Here is a 16,683-nt window from a genome sequence, read left to right on the forward strand (position 1 = left end):
GGAAGGATGTGCAGAAGGAACAAGGGTGTGGAGCAAATATCACACCACCTCATCCGGATTTAGGAGATGCTCTTCCGCTGTAACTATAGCAACAATCTTTCCTACACACTATTCATTACCAATGCAAATTAGTGGTGTGGTTGCTGGCAAAAAATTGTAAATCAAAGTACAACTAATTTGTGTGCTAATACCCACACCAGCAGTTAAGCATCTCTGACTTTTATCTTTGTGTTCGATGATATTTGCAGCCATATGCTGAGTATATATAAGTACAGATATACATTTATTCAAAAGTATGTTGAATATATGTATCTATTTTAATCTGTGTCTTACAAATTATTTATGAACAATAACTTGATTGCAAAAAATTGAGTATACTTTTCCCTGTGTTTCCTGTGAAAACTCCTTTTGTAGAGGAACTCTATAAGAGAATTCAGAGAAAACTCATGAATTATTAATTAGAGGAGTTTTGTCTAATGGTTGCAGTCTCTCTTGCCATTACTGTTCTTTTAGCTCTTATTTTATACAGCATGTGTCATGGGCCTGTACTCTGCACGGGGCGACAAAACACATACCCTGTATCCTCTGTTATGTAAAAAGAAAAGACGAAAGCACTTTTGCCACTGGTGGACTAATACGTTCCCGTCAAATTGCACTTATTGCGAATAATCTCAAAAGTGAGCACATGCTTGTTTATTGACTGTCAGCAAATATGCCAGTGAATATGAAGAGCGGTATATAAATGAGCAATGACTCTGCTGAGGTGTGTTTACTCTCGGTCCTGGCCTTACATTTAAGAGCAGGGACACCACACACACACACTTCACTACACGCTTTGTAAATCCCATTGGATTGATGAAAGGAAAGGATTTGCCCATTTGACTGAGCTGAAAGCATCTTCAAGATCTTTATGAAGTTCTGGTTTAATATCTTATAGCTTATTGATGTGACCCTTTCTTCACTTGACCTTTTTTCTAAGACTGATATGAGATCCTTCTTTATATTTTCGCTTGATGAAAATCAGTTTGAAATATGATTTGTGATCTGTGATATAATTCTGTGTTAAAAATGAATAAAGAATGTATTTCTGTAAACGTTGAAGTGTAAGATTCAGCAAGCACTCACACACAGTTTGCTCAAAGTAAAATGATAAAATATGCTTCTTCAGATTCACACAAAAATGGAGAGAGACCCAGATTAAAAATCTAAACGGATGGATAAATGAAGGGGTCAAGCGGTGGCTGATTAGCATAGCACAGTAAGCCCACTGCTGGTTGATAATGTAAACCATTATGGTGGCATTAAACATTATTTTCCATTGACTGCCATTCAAAATAACCATGTATTTTTCCAGAAAAAAAAAACAAAACATTTATATTACAGTAGACAATAGTGACTATTTTTTGAGGGCTCTAAAAGCTTTAAACGGAGCAAATGCTAAAGGAATGAGAATACTAGCAGATAACGTATCCCAACTTCCTATCCAGTGACTTCCTGTCCTTTTAATATATTTTCCATGAATGCATTAATACAGTTCAAGTCATCAATTATGTGTGTCTGCGTGATTAATGAGAAAATAGCAAAAGCCAAGGTCATGTTGAGGAAAAGAGATGTTTATGTTGGAGAGGTGAACTCCAAACATGGTTGCACATCCAAACATGGGCACATGTGCTCACTCACATACTTAAAATGGACAAAGATAATAGCAACTCGATGGGTGTTCTTTGATCAGCACAGACTAATAAAAAAGATTCAAAGATAAGAATAACCAGGGAAGATCATACCTCCAGCAAGTGCTGTCTTTTTGTTTGCAGTGACTGTAACAGACGTGACGGCAATCACAACCCTTCCATCCACTGCGGGGAAAGAAAAATAAATACTGAGCACAATACATTCAATAGGCTGTAAAGTCTTTTGATATGGACTGCAGGGTGCGGACTACCTTGTGTGTTGTCCTCTGCAGGAACGTAGTACAAAAAGCTTCCAGCTGGATTCTCTGCTGCACGCCGATACCAAACAGGGTAATGGTCCAGAGTAAAAATATTCTCCTTATCGGACGGAGTTAAGAATTTTCTGCAAAAAACCCCCCAAAAAAACATCAAAAAGAGATTCATATTTTATTGTATATAAACCTATGTTGAGTATATACATTAGCATTTGTTCTGTGATTTATGTATAACCACATTAACTAATGTTTATTTTATTAATACCACATTCTGTTTTTCATGTTACTGCCTGTTCCTCTCTACCTTCCCGAGGTTGAGAATTTTAGAGAGCATATTAAGTGAGGCAATGGGTGGCCTTAAAGGGATAGTTCACCCAAAAAAATGTATTCTGTCATCATTTACTCACCCTCAAGTTGTTCCAAACCAAACTTTCTTCTGCTGAACATAAAAGAAGATATTTTGAAGAATGTGGGTAACCAAACAGTTGACGGGTGCAGAAGAAAGAAATTTATACAGGTTTGGAACAACTTAAGGGTGAGCAAATGATGACAGAATTTTCATTGTTGGGTGAACTATCCCTTTAGGAAAACCTATGGCAATGCAGATGTGGTTTATGCGGTTGAGTCGTGATGCGGAGCTCTTAATTAAATGTACTCACTTCCCCACACGTTTCTCTACGCCAACATATCTGGTCATCCTCATGAGGCCGGAGCGTGTGCCCAGGAACGCCGTCTCCACACCCGCATCAATACTGCACATCGGAGGCGTGCAGAAGAATGAGAAAAGTCACGGCCGAGCACGTATTTCACTAATGAAACTTGTCTGTGATGCTGTGTGTGTGGGTGGGAAATAGTACCCGGAGGCGTTGAGCAGAAGTGCAGTCCAGTAGGCTTCCATAGGAGCTGTGATGACTGCGTCAAACAGAGTCTGCTGCAGGAGTCTTTCATCACCTGAAGAACAGACAGAACAGAACGAAATAGCAGATATCATCAAGCATCATTCAGATCAAATTGTGTTTAATTGCCTACGAAAGTGGTTATGCTGTACAGTTGCAAAGATATGAGATGATTTATAAGTACAACTAATTATTTAGCTTTGTGCCAAAACCTCGCAAGTGGCCAGTATGAAACACAAGTAGGTGCTTTGTTTTTACTCATTTGTAATTCTACATGAATAAAAATAAATGTAATGATAGAAGTAAAAATCTCAAATACTATGTTAAAACTTCGAGTCTAGTGTCTAAAGGCCTCTAGAGGTAGAACTCACACTCCAGGTCTGGTTCTTTCCCTAACAGATATCGAACCACGGCCTGAAACTGTGTCAGTTTGCGGTGATGTGGGTCGATGTCTGTCTCGCAGTATGTCCTGAAACAGCAAAAAAACGTACAATCAGAAAATATCAAATCATTTCAGATTCTAATCTAGTTCTCAGCCTTAATTAACACCCACCATTCATTAGCAATAGTGACATCAGCTGCTGTCAGGTCATGTAGGCCTGTAGACAGAAAAACAACACGGCTGAGGGGATTTACAAATGATAGCAGTAAACAGAGACAGGCAAATTATTATATTATTTTTGCAGGTAATAATTTGAAAATCTTTACCCTCTTCAACTGAAACATTTCCGATGAAAGCATTCTTCCCCTGACCATTGGTAAGTACAATTCCAAGACTAAAAACATAGACGCACAATATATAAACACATAAGCATAATTCAAATATACAGTCAGTATGTTTTAGACTCCAAAAACATTTAACTCACCTGAATGGAGTTTCGTTGATGGTGGTGTAAAAATATTCATTTTTCAGGAAGACAACTCTCCTCTGAGAAGGGAAGACGTCGGCATGTGAGTATGACAGTCACGGCTAGGTTATTATAGGATAAAAATGAATGAATCAAACTAAAGTATTCTTATGAGAAGCGAATTAAAGGACAAAATCAACTCACTCCTTTCTCTACTGTTGCTCTGACATCCAGAGAGATTGTCCCACTTTCCCCTCTTACCATTGCCGTTCTCAACTAGAGGATCAGCACACACAAAAACCTTGAAGCAATTGATCTAAAAATGGCGTGATGGATGTTTGTGTGTGTGAATGTTTATTTATATGTGTGTGTGTGTTGTTCCACTCACTGTGTATTCTGTATCTTCCCACTCCACCTCTGACAGATCCACACTGTTATAGTTAGGCTTTGGCCTCAGCTTCTTACCGTCTTTATACTAACACAAAGTATAGAGAGTCAACGTTAATGAGATACAAAACTAATAACACAATGTATAATCAGCTCTTATAGACAATAGGTGTAAGATCTGTGGAATATTGTGGAGCTTACCAGAGGTCGAAGGTCAGGATGAGAGAGTATATAACCATTATTAGTATTTAAGAATGCATAGCCGTGAACTCCCAGCTGAAACGAAAAAGAAGTCAAAATAATAAATTCAGTAAAATCACATGTTTATTAATCAGTCAGCGGTTTAAACAATCATGGATATAGTCTGCCCTGTGAATGAAAAGACCTTAGATGTGATCAGCGTTATTGTGAACAGAGGACTGATGACATTGTGAAGGCACCTTGTATCGAGGAGCCAATCTCATGAGCTCTTTTAAAGGGACATCAGTGCCAACCACACCAAGGAGGATCCCGTGAGACAGCTAACGTTACACACAAAGAGAAAGAGCAAAGTCAAAACTATGAACAATACAATTTTAAAATAAACAGTTGAATTGAACTTATGTTCTAAAATTGTCAATGGTCTAAAACAGGTCTCATTGCATCAGCTTGTTGTAGAAAGTGTTAGCAGCATCAACTCCTTATCTATGGAGTTGTAAGGTAATCAGCTAACCAAGCTAGTTACTTTTATTGTGGTCGGTTTATTCTGTTTTAATATCCGAATGTTATTGAGAAGAAGAAAAAGTGAAAAGCTTTTATATATCAATATGCATATGCAATTTCCATCAGTTATGCTCATCTTTGGTAACTCCTTTGAAGACTTCTCAAGTAAAACAGTTCTATATTTTACAAAGCACGTAGCCTAGCCCTGGACCGGAAGTGATGCGATCTTCATGATTTATAGGTTTTTGATTGTTTTTAAATTTTTGCAAATTCAGAATAATTCACTTAGAATCGTAATGAAATTGTATTAGATGCGAATAAAATGTGTTTAAAAGATTCCCTGCTGTCAAGGACATATCAGTTGATTAGCTCTGTCTGGTTAGGATATATAAGCGCATTCCCGCGCTCTTTTTTCGTCATGAGAAAGCCGTTTGAGGAAGCGTCGACTGAGAGTGTTATTTACAAATGGTCTTCATCCTTTTTAGGTACAAATTCGGGTCATATATTCAAATTGTTGCGGAATAATTTGTATAAACATGTTAAGAGTGTTTAATAGTGTTTATTTCATGTCGCAGGATTACGAGAGCTTATGTTATATTTATAATTAGGGATGTGACGAACTTCCAGTATAGTAAAGTCCCAATATCACGAACTCCCACTGTAGTTTAACTGAAAAAAGCTACATTAATTGTTATGTAACATAATACATTAGTGGTGAGCATTTTGAGTAAATTTTTTAATGATTCAGTCAACCGATTCATTCGTTATAGCCTATCATTATTTATTGAAACATGATTTCTTCTTTATCTTTATTTAGAAATAGACTTTTCTCATGACAAAAACAGTAATAACCTAAATAATGTCATTTTAATTATGTATCATTTATTATTTATTTATTTTGAATTCATTATTAATTATGTACGAGCCATTTTTAGACATTCATTATTCTTCCGCCCCTTTCTATCCTTGTTGAATGAGACTTAATTACATGATGAACTGAAGGAAAAAGATGTTTCTGTTTTTGTCCAGACTTTTTTTGTGGAGCTGCACTTTCCCTCATATATTCAAACTCACTGTTTCTTCTTTCTTGCTGAACACAGGCATGGCCACAGAGGTCATCAACAGCAAACTCTCAGCCTGTGTGTTAAAAAGCTGAAAGACGAGAAAGAGAAAGAGAGAAGGCCTGTGTGTGAAGTGGATGAAACCCTGAATGAGACCATAGGATACTTCCATTAAGAGTAGGTGCTTCACTGGTAGGTTCCTTATTGTTCTACCTTGCAAAGGCAAAATACGGTAACGCTTTACAATACAGGTGCACTAATATGCATTTATTAATGCTTAACTAATAAACGGATAATGTTGAGTCAATGTGACTCTCATGAAGAACTAAACCATTCATTAATGATTACCGCAAGAGTCACCCAAAATAAAGTGTTTCCCAAAATACAGTAACTACACCAACACTGAAATGACAAAAATGGCTTCAGAGTTTTTGAATGAATAGATATCATTTTTCCCACTCTGTTTGCTCCCTAAATTTGAGCACAGCTTACCAAACAAATTTGTCACAGGACAGACCCGATTTCAGTCATAACTCAGTTTTGACCAAACGTGTAGTTACTGTCTATATTGGCATGTATAGTCATTGGCATTGCAGAATTATAAAGAAACTCTTGTAGGTTTCCACAGAATTCAAATATTCAAAGAATTCAAATCTTCCACATTCAAATTTCCCCTCTTGGCTCCATGTAGCACACGTATCATATTTAAATCCCCATAATCAATGCAGAAAATGTGTCTGTAGCTCCTTTTTGCCTCTGTAGCTATCATATTAAATATAAGACTTGTTGATCACCCATTAATACACAAATGAACAAAACAGCACAGACACGTTTAGAAATGCAATCCTGTTGATTTGGACTCTACCAGACATTTGATGAGGACCTTGATTACATTAAAAACTTCACAGAGGTCAGAATTTCTAAATACAACTAAAATATATCTAAAAGAGAAGCTATGAACTCTAAACTGCAAGAACACGTGAACTATTGCATTTGGATGTATACAGGATATATTTTGATCTACTGCGGAGAACGAAATAATTTACCTCAGCTGTATTGGGTAGCTGGAATGGGATGACAGACATAATGAAGTAACAGACATAACAAGATCACATACGGAATCAGATAATGAAATCACAACATGAGAGGTTCAAGATTAATGTAGACAGAAATGATCAATATGAAGGTTTGGGACAATATGCAACATCACGTTTTGTGTACAGTAGAACGAAAGAGAGAGTGAACAAGAAAAGGTAAGCAGCTCACCACACTGTCCATGTAAGCCTCTGTCCAGATGATGTCATGATCATGGTCGATGACCATTGGCCTGCTCAGCACATGAAGATATTCCATTACATTCTCCTGTACATCCGCCAGAGTAGAGATATGGGTGTAGTAACCTAATTACAAGCACACAAAAACAACGGTAATGTAAAAATTTTGATTTATGTATCTGTTACCAGCAGAGGGCACAGCTGTCACAATATTTAATTAAATTATAATAGAACGGGATGTGGAAAGAATGGAAAATCAAAAAAAAAAATTTTTTATTGTTATTTCCAAGCTTGGGAAAGACAGGAGAAAAATAAATATAAAATAAATAAATAAATGATTTTTTTTTTTTTTTTGGAAAAAGTTTCTATTGCCAATGTAATTTTGCTTGGGTTTAACATATTTCATTGGCTTGAAACTGCTCTTTGTTATTTGTGTTGTTATTGTTAACAAAATAAAACGATTAAAAATCATTACTAGTAAGCGAAGTAAAGCTGAAATAAAGTAAAATCTAAATATTGATGAAATAAATAAATAGAGGAAAAACTTAAACTTAAAAATACTTAAATGAAAATTAGAAATGTTGTCTTGTCAATTAACTTAAATAAGTTCAAGTTGAAGTACTAAATTACTAAAACTAAAATAAAATTAATTAAAGATAGAAATAACACAAAATTATAAAAATGAAAAAAGTTATAATCAAAAATTAAAATGTAAACTGAAATAAAAAATTACTAAATACTATAATGATATATAAATAAAACTAAAATATAAATATACAGTTTTTTTATTCTGTAACAAATGACTGGAAAAGAAATGGGAATTGAAACCATTGTGCTCACAAAAACATTTGCATTATAAAAACTGTACAAAGTGTGCACATTTTCTGTACAAATAATAGAACTCACTAGCTCAGGGAGTTTCCCACAATGCTCTGCTTTAATTGCAGTAGGATCTCACCTTTATTGTTGCAGGCAATCCATTTGACATTGTCAGCAAATGTTAGCTCTCGTCCAATTAGATATGAGAACACGCGCACCTGTTTGATAGTGTATTATTTTATCAGATTATGCACACAGGTAAAGCATGTATCCATAGTGACTTTTTGTTTGTTTGTGCACATTTGGTACCTTGCGGTCTGGCCAGTTGAACTCCTCAAACACCTTCTGGAAATCCTCCATGGCTCCATCAGTAATCAACATTATTGCCTGGTTACATAAACTACCCCTGCCTTCTGCTGCTGCCTACGCACACCCAGAGCCTTTTGATAGATCAGTATTTCTATATGGATAAATATACATCCCTCAAACATTAACACACACTCACCTCGTTCAGAATCTTAAAGGACTCTTTCATGGCTTTCTTCACCTTTCCTTCACCTTTTACCTGCAATCCCTCCACCAAAAGTTTGAAGTGCTAGAAAGAATTAGAATGCATGAATGCAGCAAATATTAAAATCTCAACTGGCAACTGAATTCACTGCTCTGTGCAAGCAGAGAAAACGTTACCTCACGGTTATCCAGGTCGGCCTGTACCAGCGTGCCTTTAAAACAGGGCTCTACGTACCGGACATAATCACTGTACTGGAAAGAGAGAAAATATGAACTCTTATTGAGGATAATAACTTAGATTTACATGGAAGAAACTGTATTGCTTGCCACTTGTTTTGTGTAAAGCCTGGAAATTTCTGTTCTTACCGCAATGACGTTGACAAAGTCGTTTTCGCCGAGTGTGTCTAGAATGGTGTTGATGGTGTGTTTTGCAATAGTGAGCCTCAGACCCTTCATGCTGCCGCTGATGTCCACAACGATGATGATGTCTTTGGGGGACGTGGCTGCCTGGATGTACCTGAGAGAGAGAGAACAAAACAGAAGTGTTCTCTCGTACAGTTTGAGAGAAGTGTTTTTAAAGGTCTTTTTGAAATGCTTACGAGCTCAGATCATTGTTGTTAACTAAACCTATTACAAATCGTTAATTGAAACAAAGCTGAAAATAAAATACCTAAACTAAAACAAGATTAGAAATATTGCCCTGGCAATAAATGAAATAAGTTTTAAGTTGAAGTACTAAATTGACTTATACTGAAACAAAATCAAATAAAGTTAAATAGAAATATAAAAACTAATAAATATGACAAAAAACAACAAAATGGCTAAAATGAAAATGAAAATATATACAAAAAAATAATAATACTAAAATAACTCTTTGGCTATTGACAAACAGTCAAGACCTTTCACAGTAATAATTCCTCAACCGGATAACAGTGTGAAATCTCATCTGGGTAATGTTCTGAGAGAAGGAAATAATGAGATCACTTTAAGAAAGTGAGAGAGAGACTGAAACTGAAGACTGAACATTACATCAATAGTCCGTTATTCACATTTTTTAATTGGCTTACTTGTAGTTTTTTAACTTACTCGTGTCGCAGACCTACTCAGATTATATATACACAGCAAGTGATCATTGAAGGTGTTAGATATAGGAACGTAACACAATACAACGGGTCAGTACTTTGCGTTCATTACTGCTAAAGAGATTGTGTGCATTAGCTGTAATAGTGTTAGTCCTGGCAGAAGGTATTTAAGGAAACTGGGCAGATGAAGCAGTCAGTCACGGAAAGGAACTTAGATTAAAATCTTTCACTGAGATCCAACCCTGCTCCCTGCGGTTAAATCTCTAATCTTTTGATGTTGCCTTGAGTCCTTAACGGTTTTGGAATTTCTGACATGAGCGTCACGTTTTTAAGGTGTGTCAGGTTAAAAATAATTCAACTTTTAAAGACACAAGACCCCTTCATTTTGTTTCATTCTTTTGCATTACATTCAGCTGCCACTCACACATCCCACCGACTAGTTGATGTTGAAGTGTGTACACTGCCGCTCAAAAGTTTGGGGTCTGTATTATTTTTATTTTTTTTATGGCTTACAAAGAAGTCTCTAATGCTCACATGAGCCTTCATAAATCATTCTAATATGCTGATTTGGTGCTTAAGAAATATATGTTATTATCAATGTTGAACAGTTGTACTGCTTAATAGTTTTGTGAAAAACCTTGAAACATTTCTTTGATTTACTGTATTTAAAACACTGTTCCAAAGAACAGCATTTATTTAAAATAGAAATGTCTTTAGTGTCACTTTTTTCGCATCAATTTAAGTGTTAATTTCTTACAAAAGAAAAAATACTGACTGGACAATGGACACTATTGTAGTTTTATACAGTACATCCCAGTACATACAGTACAGTACACACACACACATTCAAACTCACCAGTTGCGATTCCTGCCATCAAAAGTGACAACTCCATTTTCATCAGGTGTCCACTTGATACCTTAAAAAGCATTGAATATGTTTACTGTCTCCTCTCCATGAGAGAGATGGAGAAGGATTTCTGTGTTCATATGCATGTAAGATCTGGGAAGCCTGAGTTTATCAGTTTGGTTACTGTGTCAATATACTGTGATGACATGATGATGAATGAGACAGGCAGAGAGAAGAGGCCTGAGTCATTGTCACAAATAATTACACCAGTAATTCTGTGTCAATCAGACTCTCATCTCTCTGTCCTGTGTCTGAATGAGCAAAACTGCATGTTCAGTAACCTGCAGTGGTGCATTTGAAGGGCTAAGGCTGTTGATGATTACCAGGGTAAAGTCTGAAAAATCCAGTTGAACTGCCGAAGTATTGCCAGGTTAGAGTCGGGTCCTTCTCGAAGTTACTGATAAATATGTCATTCAGTGCTTCTGACATAAACACTCCGTTCAGAATATCAGGATCTGAGAGACAGAGAGAGATCTGCTTTATCTTCAGTTTCTAATCAGGGATGAAAATGCACTGTGTCTTACCTTTGTTATAGACATTGGTGGGCACTTGTATGACACTTTGCTGAGTATTGACAGGCAGTTTGTTGAAGTGTTCATTCTCCTCCAGAGGAAATTCACCCCCCAGATCCACATTGTTCCCACCCTCGTCTACTTCGTTAATCATCATGGAGTTGAAGTAGTCAAACTGCAGAACAACAAGTGTAAATGTATGAAAATAGACTGAGGGATGAACAGGAGAGAAAGGGGAAGGATGGACGATGGATAGCTCACCTCTAATGTGGCATTATATTCATGATAGAAATCGGCATCCTCTGCTATCTCTGCCATTCTCTGTATAAAACACATTCAATTCAGGAGATTGCCTTCTTTTTGATCATCCAAAAAACAACAAATAATTAAATTATTAAAATTAGTTTTTATAACTGTTTAGAATTACACATTACTACAATATACGGATTTCTCTGACCTTGACCGACTTCATCTTCCTGCCCAGCATGTTCTCCATTTCTTCAGCAAATTCCTTCACCATCTTTAAACCATCCACTTCCACCAACTTGATAATAGGCTCCACATCTTTATATTTCTATGCACAGATGCAAACAAACACACACACACATGTTCTATGGGGACTTGCATAGACATAATGTTTTTTATACTGTACAAACTGAATGTTCTATCCCGTAACCCCACCCATAAACACAACCCTCACAGAAATTGTTTTCATAATTTAGTATGATTTATAAGCTGTTTTCCTAATTGGGACGAAAAAATGTCCCCACAAGTTAAAAAAAAATAGTATTACTATCTTTATGGGGACATTTAGTTTGAAGCAAAGCAAAGGTCAAACTCTACATCGGCACTCTATCAAAGGCCACTGAGGGCAGAATCTCAATGAATCCTGCTCTCCACCAATTGGCCATTGGAACACGAGGTCAGACAGGGATAATCCACCTCCACAAAACACTGTAAGAGTACCAGGCTTTATTCTGAGCTTAGATTAGACACAGAAAAACAAAAAAGAGAGAGAAGAAATAGAGGGAGGAGGAGATGCTGCAGTCTGGGAAGGTTAATCTTCTTCCTGCCTCACTGTTCAGGCACATCCTGCTGTTGTGCTGCACTAATAAAGGCCTTAAGGTGAAAGAACGCCTACATATTCAGGTCAGATATAAACTGGTCGTTATGTGTCTTTCTGGTATGCAGATGGGCTGCTCGTAGGCTGGCACCGGGTCTGTGGTTAACAGCACAAAGTAGTGTTAATTAGAGTGTAGTGTGAATTCAAACAGATGCCAGATAACTGGACACAGCTGCATATGACATTTTCCAGCAGTAAGACGCATTGCTAATGTAGTGATTTACGGATAAAACCTGCTTCCTCTGTAGATTATCTCTGTAGACAATATCAGAAATGTCCCTGATTGCTTTGATATTAGGATTGAAATGAGGGGGTAAAGACAAATTTCAGGAATAATCCGTTATCAGGAGTAAAAAATATAATTGCAGTGCTAAACAGCAGAAGAGTTAAAATTACTCTTTCTTTTACTGTCACAATAGACAAACCTTCTGTAAGAGTTGGGCTCCTGAGTATCTGTTTGACAAGGCCAAAATCTGTTTTCCAAAGGCATTGGCCCACTGTTGAACCCTGTTCAAAACACAAACGAAAAGCATTAGACATTAAATCTTCCTTTTGTTACATTTTATTTAAGCAATATCACAGCCCCGGTGTTCAACAGCATGTGAGCATGATATTCATTTTCAAATGGATCTTAAAATAAATATCAAGTAACTGACATTTCAGACAATAAAATGTATAGGGGAAGGACATTCTCATTCTAGAGAGAATTTGATTGGATGAAAATCTGTAGTATAGGATGAGTCATCAATATTTTTAGCCTAGCAGTTTGGAGTAAGGAAGATTTTTTTGTTGTTGTTGTTGTTGAAAGAAATTAATACTTTTATTCAGCAAGGAATTGATGTTTAAATTGATCAAAAGTGATGTTAAGAACATTTATAATGTTACAAAAGCATGCGTTTTTTTATTTTTTTTTATTCATCAAAGAATCTTTAATTTATCACTGTTTCAACAAACATTAAGCAGCACAACTGATAATAAAGTATTGCTTAAGCAGCAAATCAGCATATTATGATATGACATATTTCTGAAGGATCATGTGACACTGAAGACTGGAGTAATGGCTGCTAAAAATTCAGCTTTGCCATCACGGGAATAAATTACTTGAAAAAAAAAGATGAAAAGAGAAAACAGTTATTTTAAATTGTAGTAATATTTCACAATATTACAGGTTTTACTATATTTTTGATCAAATAAATGTACCCTTGGTAAGCAGACTTCTTTCAAAAACATAAAAAAATCCAACCACAAACTTGAACGGTGGTGTATATGTTATCTAACAAAACTCATATTTTGATTAATGGCAAGGAGATCCTTGAAATCAGACAACAGAAGCAGTTAGCATTTTCTTTCTCAAACATGGAGGATTTTAACTGATGGTGAGGGGAAATGTTGTCAATGAAAATGTTCTGCTTTTGCTCTGCCAGTGTGACTGCTAAAGATTTTAAGCTTATCAAGGTTTGCTTGTTTTCCATAATTTGACTTTCAGGAACTAAATTAGCCCTCAGAGAGATCAAAAAGTCTGTTCAAACAGGCTGTGTGTGTGGATTTTGAGCGAATGTTGCCAATTGGAGGTTAAGCTTTGGCTTACAGTGCTTTTACAGTAGCTGTATTCAAGCAGTGACAGGAGGTGTTCAGGTCATGACCTGCACGCATTAAGATGAGATCTGGGGACATACTGCAGCTCTGCACAAGGATTCAGAGGAGTGCTATAGTGGTTCATCTGTACTATGAGTTTCTTAAATGTGTGAGGGCAAAGTCCATATTCATGTTAAATTTAGCAATACAGGAGCCTAAAAAGATGATAGTTTCTCTCACATTGTGCATATCTTGTAGCTGTGGGGTTGTTTGGAAGTGTTTTGAGGGTTAAGCTAAACTTGTGCTGAGATGAACTGGACTCACGTTTCAGGCGATATCCTCATCTGAGCTTGTGTTTGGATGCTCCAACTTGAAAACAGCACCCAGAGCAGTGTGATGCCCTTCATCCTACCCATCAACCCCTGCCACGTGCATAAAACAGCAGTTTGTGTGATCTCCAGCTCACTGGATCCTGAAGACAGACTATCTGCGGTAGTCCCAGTCTAGTCTTGATATCAGATCGTAGCCAACAGACACTCCGGAAGCTTCAGAAGTGTGCTTTGGATGACACAGAAATCTTCCCGGAAAGTTCTTGTAAAAAAATGACATCCGGCTCTTTTATCCCCATTCCTGATCATCCCCCCTTGATGTTTCCATCTCTTCTTTCCATCATTCTCTTCATCACACCATTTCTTTGTAAAAAAATCCTCTAGGAGTTCCACCGATGTCTTCTCTTCTCTCTCATGCTCATCTTATGTTCAACACAGCTGGGAGGAACTGAAAGAGAAGCAGAAACACTCACACACTGCCTTTGCCCTCCCCACTATGATAATCCACATGGATTACACTCAACTTTCCACAGTGGGGGAGAGAGACAGAGAGAGAGAGATGTAGAGGATGTAGGGTAGGGTGAGGGGCAGATGTGTTGGAATAGAGAGATAAAAAGAAAGAAAGGGGTGAGCGGGAGAGGGTTTCTTGTTAGAGGAGTATTAGTGTTTCAGGAGATGGCCGTTGTCTGTCCTGTCAGAAAGAAGGAAACTAAACCTTGCACCAGAAAGGGACACTGAAGCAGCACTCGAAATGTATGAATGTCGTTGCGCCAGTGGAACCTACAAGCAAATTATGCTATAGATATTTCCTCAACTTTTCTTCATACTTCATACCATTTAGGCATTGACTTTTAAACAACTGCCCAAAGTGATTTTCACTGTATGGAGCCCCTAAAGGGACATGGTGATAAAAAAAAAGTTTCCCCCGAGAAACTTTCAGTTCACTTGCAAAACATTTGCGCTTTCTCTCTAAACTGTTGCGTTCCCTTGAGAAACTTTGCGTTCACATGCCAAAGCATTGAAATATATATTCATCCTCCCACCTCATTTTATTTCATCACAAAAGTTTTTCAAGAGAACCCAGTTTTTCAGCAAAACGGAAAAGGTTTGTGAGCAAACACATTTTCTTGGGGAACGCAAAAACATCTTTACTGCACACTTTTGATCACTTTAATGCATCCTTGCTAAATGAAAGTATTTTAAGTAAAAAAAATAAAAACGTACTGACCCGAGTTTTGAACAGAGCATGCTATAAAGTAACAATTTCACACGTGTTGTTGTTCATCACATTAATGAACACATTCCGCTAATGAAGAAGAGTCCAAATATTTTTGTCTTCATTTCATATCATTTCATACCATATATATTTTTTTATCATTTAAAAAACCCAAAACTTTTTTATTTTATTAAATGGGCTTCTACTTTTCTTTAAAACAATCATCTGTCTTCAAGTGAAGTCTCATTTGACTTTAATTGCAGCAGTATGAGTATACATCGCTCATCCTGTTTCCCTAAAACACACACACACACACAGGATTGTGAGTTTCAGTGTCCAGATGTCATGTTCTGGATTTCTTCCGCTGACCTAGTTAGTGTAGATAACGGCTTCCATCCTTCAGACAGATGCACACCTGCACGAAGTGTGCTTATGCTTTCAGATGTGATCTGAGGATTTAAGTCTTGTGACAATGAAGGAGATCAAGACTGATTACAGAATGATGCATTTTGCACTGCTCATGCAAGAGAGAACAATTGTAAGCTTTATTGTGAAATATGTGTGTTTTTTTGAGATTGGTTTTGAGGAATTGAATTGCTATTGATAATATGACTGAGGAAAGAAGAAAGTAAAAAATGTAAGATTTTTTTTTATATATAATACTTTAAATCAGCAAGATAGCATTAGATTGATTGAAAAAAGTGTCCGTAAAGACACATGTAATGTTTCAAAAATATTTCTATTTCAAATAAATGCTGTTCTTTTGAACTTTCAATCAGTTTTGCTCATATTTGGGTGCAAATATTTGTGAATGCAGTCTTAGCATAAATGGCTTCTTACAAAAACATGAAAAAACTTGACCCCAAACTTTTGAACAGTATAAGCGTAACAAAAGTTATCTTTTTAACGCTGGTCTTTTAATCTCCCGGTTTTCATCCAAGTACACATTTCTGTTCAAAGCCTACATTGTATAATCCACGTATAGAAGGCAACCTACAATTTTCAGCATATTGTTTAATAAATTCAGCGTGTATTAACCATGCATCTGGCTATAAATGATTTTTTATTGTAAATTTGATTGATTTTAATATATTGATGTTTATTGTTGTTATTAAGTCTTGGTGTAGAACCTCATTATCTAAATGTCAGGAAAATGTATTAGACTGGTGTCAAACATAAATGCTGTAATAAAACGAATCTGTGATTACTGACTTACCTGTACACAGGGACAGGGTACAAAAATACCCAGAGGGAAACACACATACATGTGATCCTCCCTTGTTGCCTTGTAGGAGGGTCGTAATGTGACCGTGTGTGAGTGGGACAGACCATACAAATCAGCTGAACCCCACACACAAAGTCTAAGCATGAAGCATACGTTTATAATCTATCACCCGTAACAGCACGTGCACTCCTGGTAGCACTCTGGCTGTTGGCATACTCATTTAGATTTAAGCACTTATTGCTTATGAGTTCATCAGCTCTAATGCTTATGAT

At 36.6% G+C, this 16,683-nt stretch overlaps 1 protein-coding gene across 2 annotated transcripts in view; it reads right to left on the reverse strand.

Annotated features, from left to right (window-relative positions):
* Positions 1-14,419, reverse strand: part of cacna2d4a (calcium channel, voltage-dependent, alpha 2/delta subunit 4a) — a 45,733-nt gene extending 31,314 nt beyond the window's left edge. For both annotated transcript variants that reach the window (XR_014626982.1, XM_084406245.1), the window contains exons 1-27: positions 13,966-14,419; positions 12,492-12,573; positions 11,401-11,517; positions 11,205-11,264; positions 10,956-11,118; positions 10,755-10,886; positions 10,381-10,441; positions 8,809-8,959; positions 8,620-8,694; positions 8,438-8,527; positions 8,242-8,355; positions 8,072-8,150; positions 7,106-7,239; positions 6,886-6,903; positions 5,853-5,930; positions 4,517-4,597; positions 4,278-4,352; positions 4,078-4,164; positions 3,894-3,965; positions 3,708-3,769; positions 3,550-3,617; positions 3,395-3,440; positions 3,213-3,310; positions 2,803-2,896; positions 2,605-2,697; positions 1,943-2,073; positions 1,785-1,856 (exon numbers count right to left, since the gene is read on the reverse strand). Coding sequence is in view for 1 of the 2 variants with exons in the window: in XM_084406245.1 (XP_084262371.1) it covers positions 1,785-1,856; positions 1,943-2,073; positions 2,605-2,697; positions 2,803-2,896; positions 3,213-3,310; positions 3,395-3,440; positions 3,550-3,617; positions 3,708-3,769; positions 3,894-3,965; positions 4,078-4,164; positions 4,278-4,352; positions 4,517-4,597; positions 5,853-5,930; positions 6,886-6,903; positions 7,106-7,239; positions 8,072-8,150; positions 8,242-8,355; positions 8,438-8,527; positions 8,620-8,694; positions 8,809-8,959; positions 10,381-10,441; positions 10,755-10,886; positions 10,956-11,118; positions 11,205-11,264; positions 11,401-11,517; positions 12,492-12,573; positions 13,966-14,057 (2,425 nt within the window). In the remaining variant the exon portion in view is untranslated. The remainder of the gene's footprint in view (positions 1-1,784; positions 1,857-1,942; positions 2,074-2,604; positions 2,698-2,802; positions 2,897-3,212; positions 3,311-3,394; positions 3,441-3,549; positions 3,618-3,707; positions 3,770-3,893; positions 3,966-4,077; positions 4,165-4,277; positions 4,353-4,516; positions 4,598-5,852; positions 5,931-6,885; positions 6,904-7,105; positions 7,240-8,071; positions 8,151-8,241; positions 8,356-8,437; positions 8,528-8,619; positions 8,695-8,808; positions 8,960-10,380; positions 10,442-10,754; positions 10,887-10,955; positions 11,119-11,204; positions 11,265-11,400; positions 11,518-12,491; positions 12,574-13,965) is intronic.
* Positions 14,420-16,683: the final 2,264 nt, after the last annotated feature.

Source organism: Rutilus rutilus (genome assembly GCF_951802725.1).
Source record: "Rutilus rutilus genome assembly, chromosome: 4".
Lineage (NCBI taxonomy): Eukaryota > Metazoa > Chordata > Actinopteri > Cypriniformes > Leuciscidae > Rutilus > Rutilus rutilus.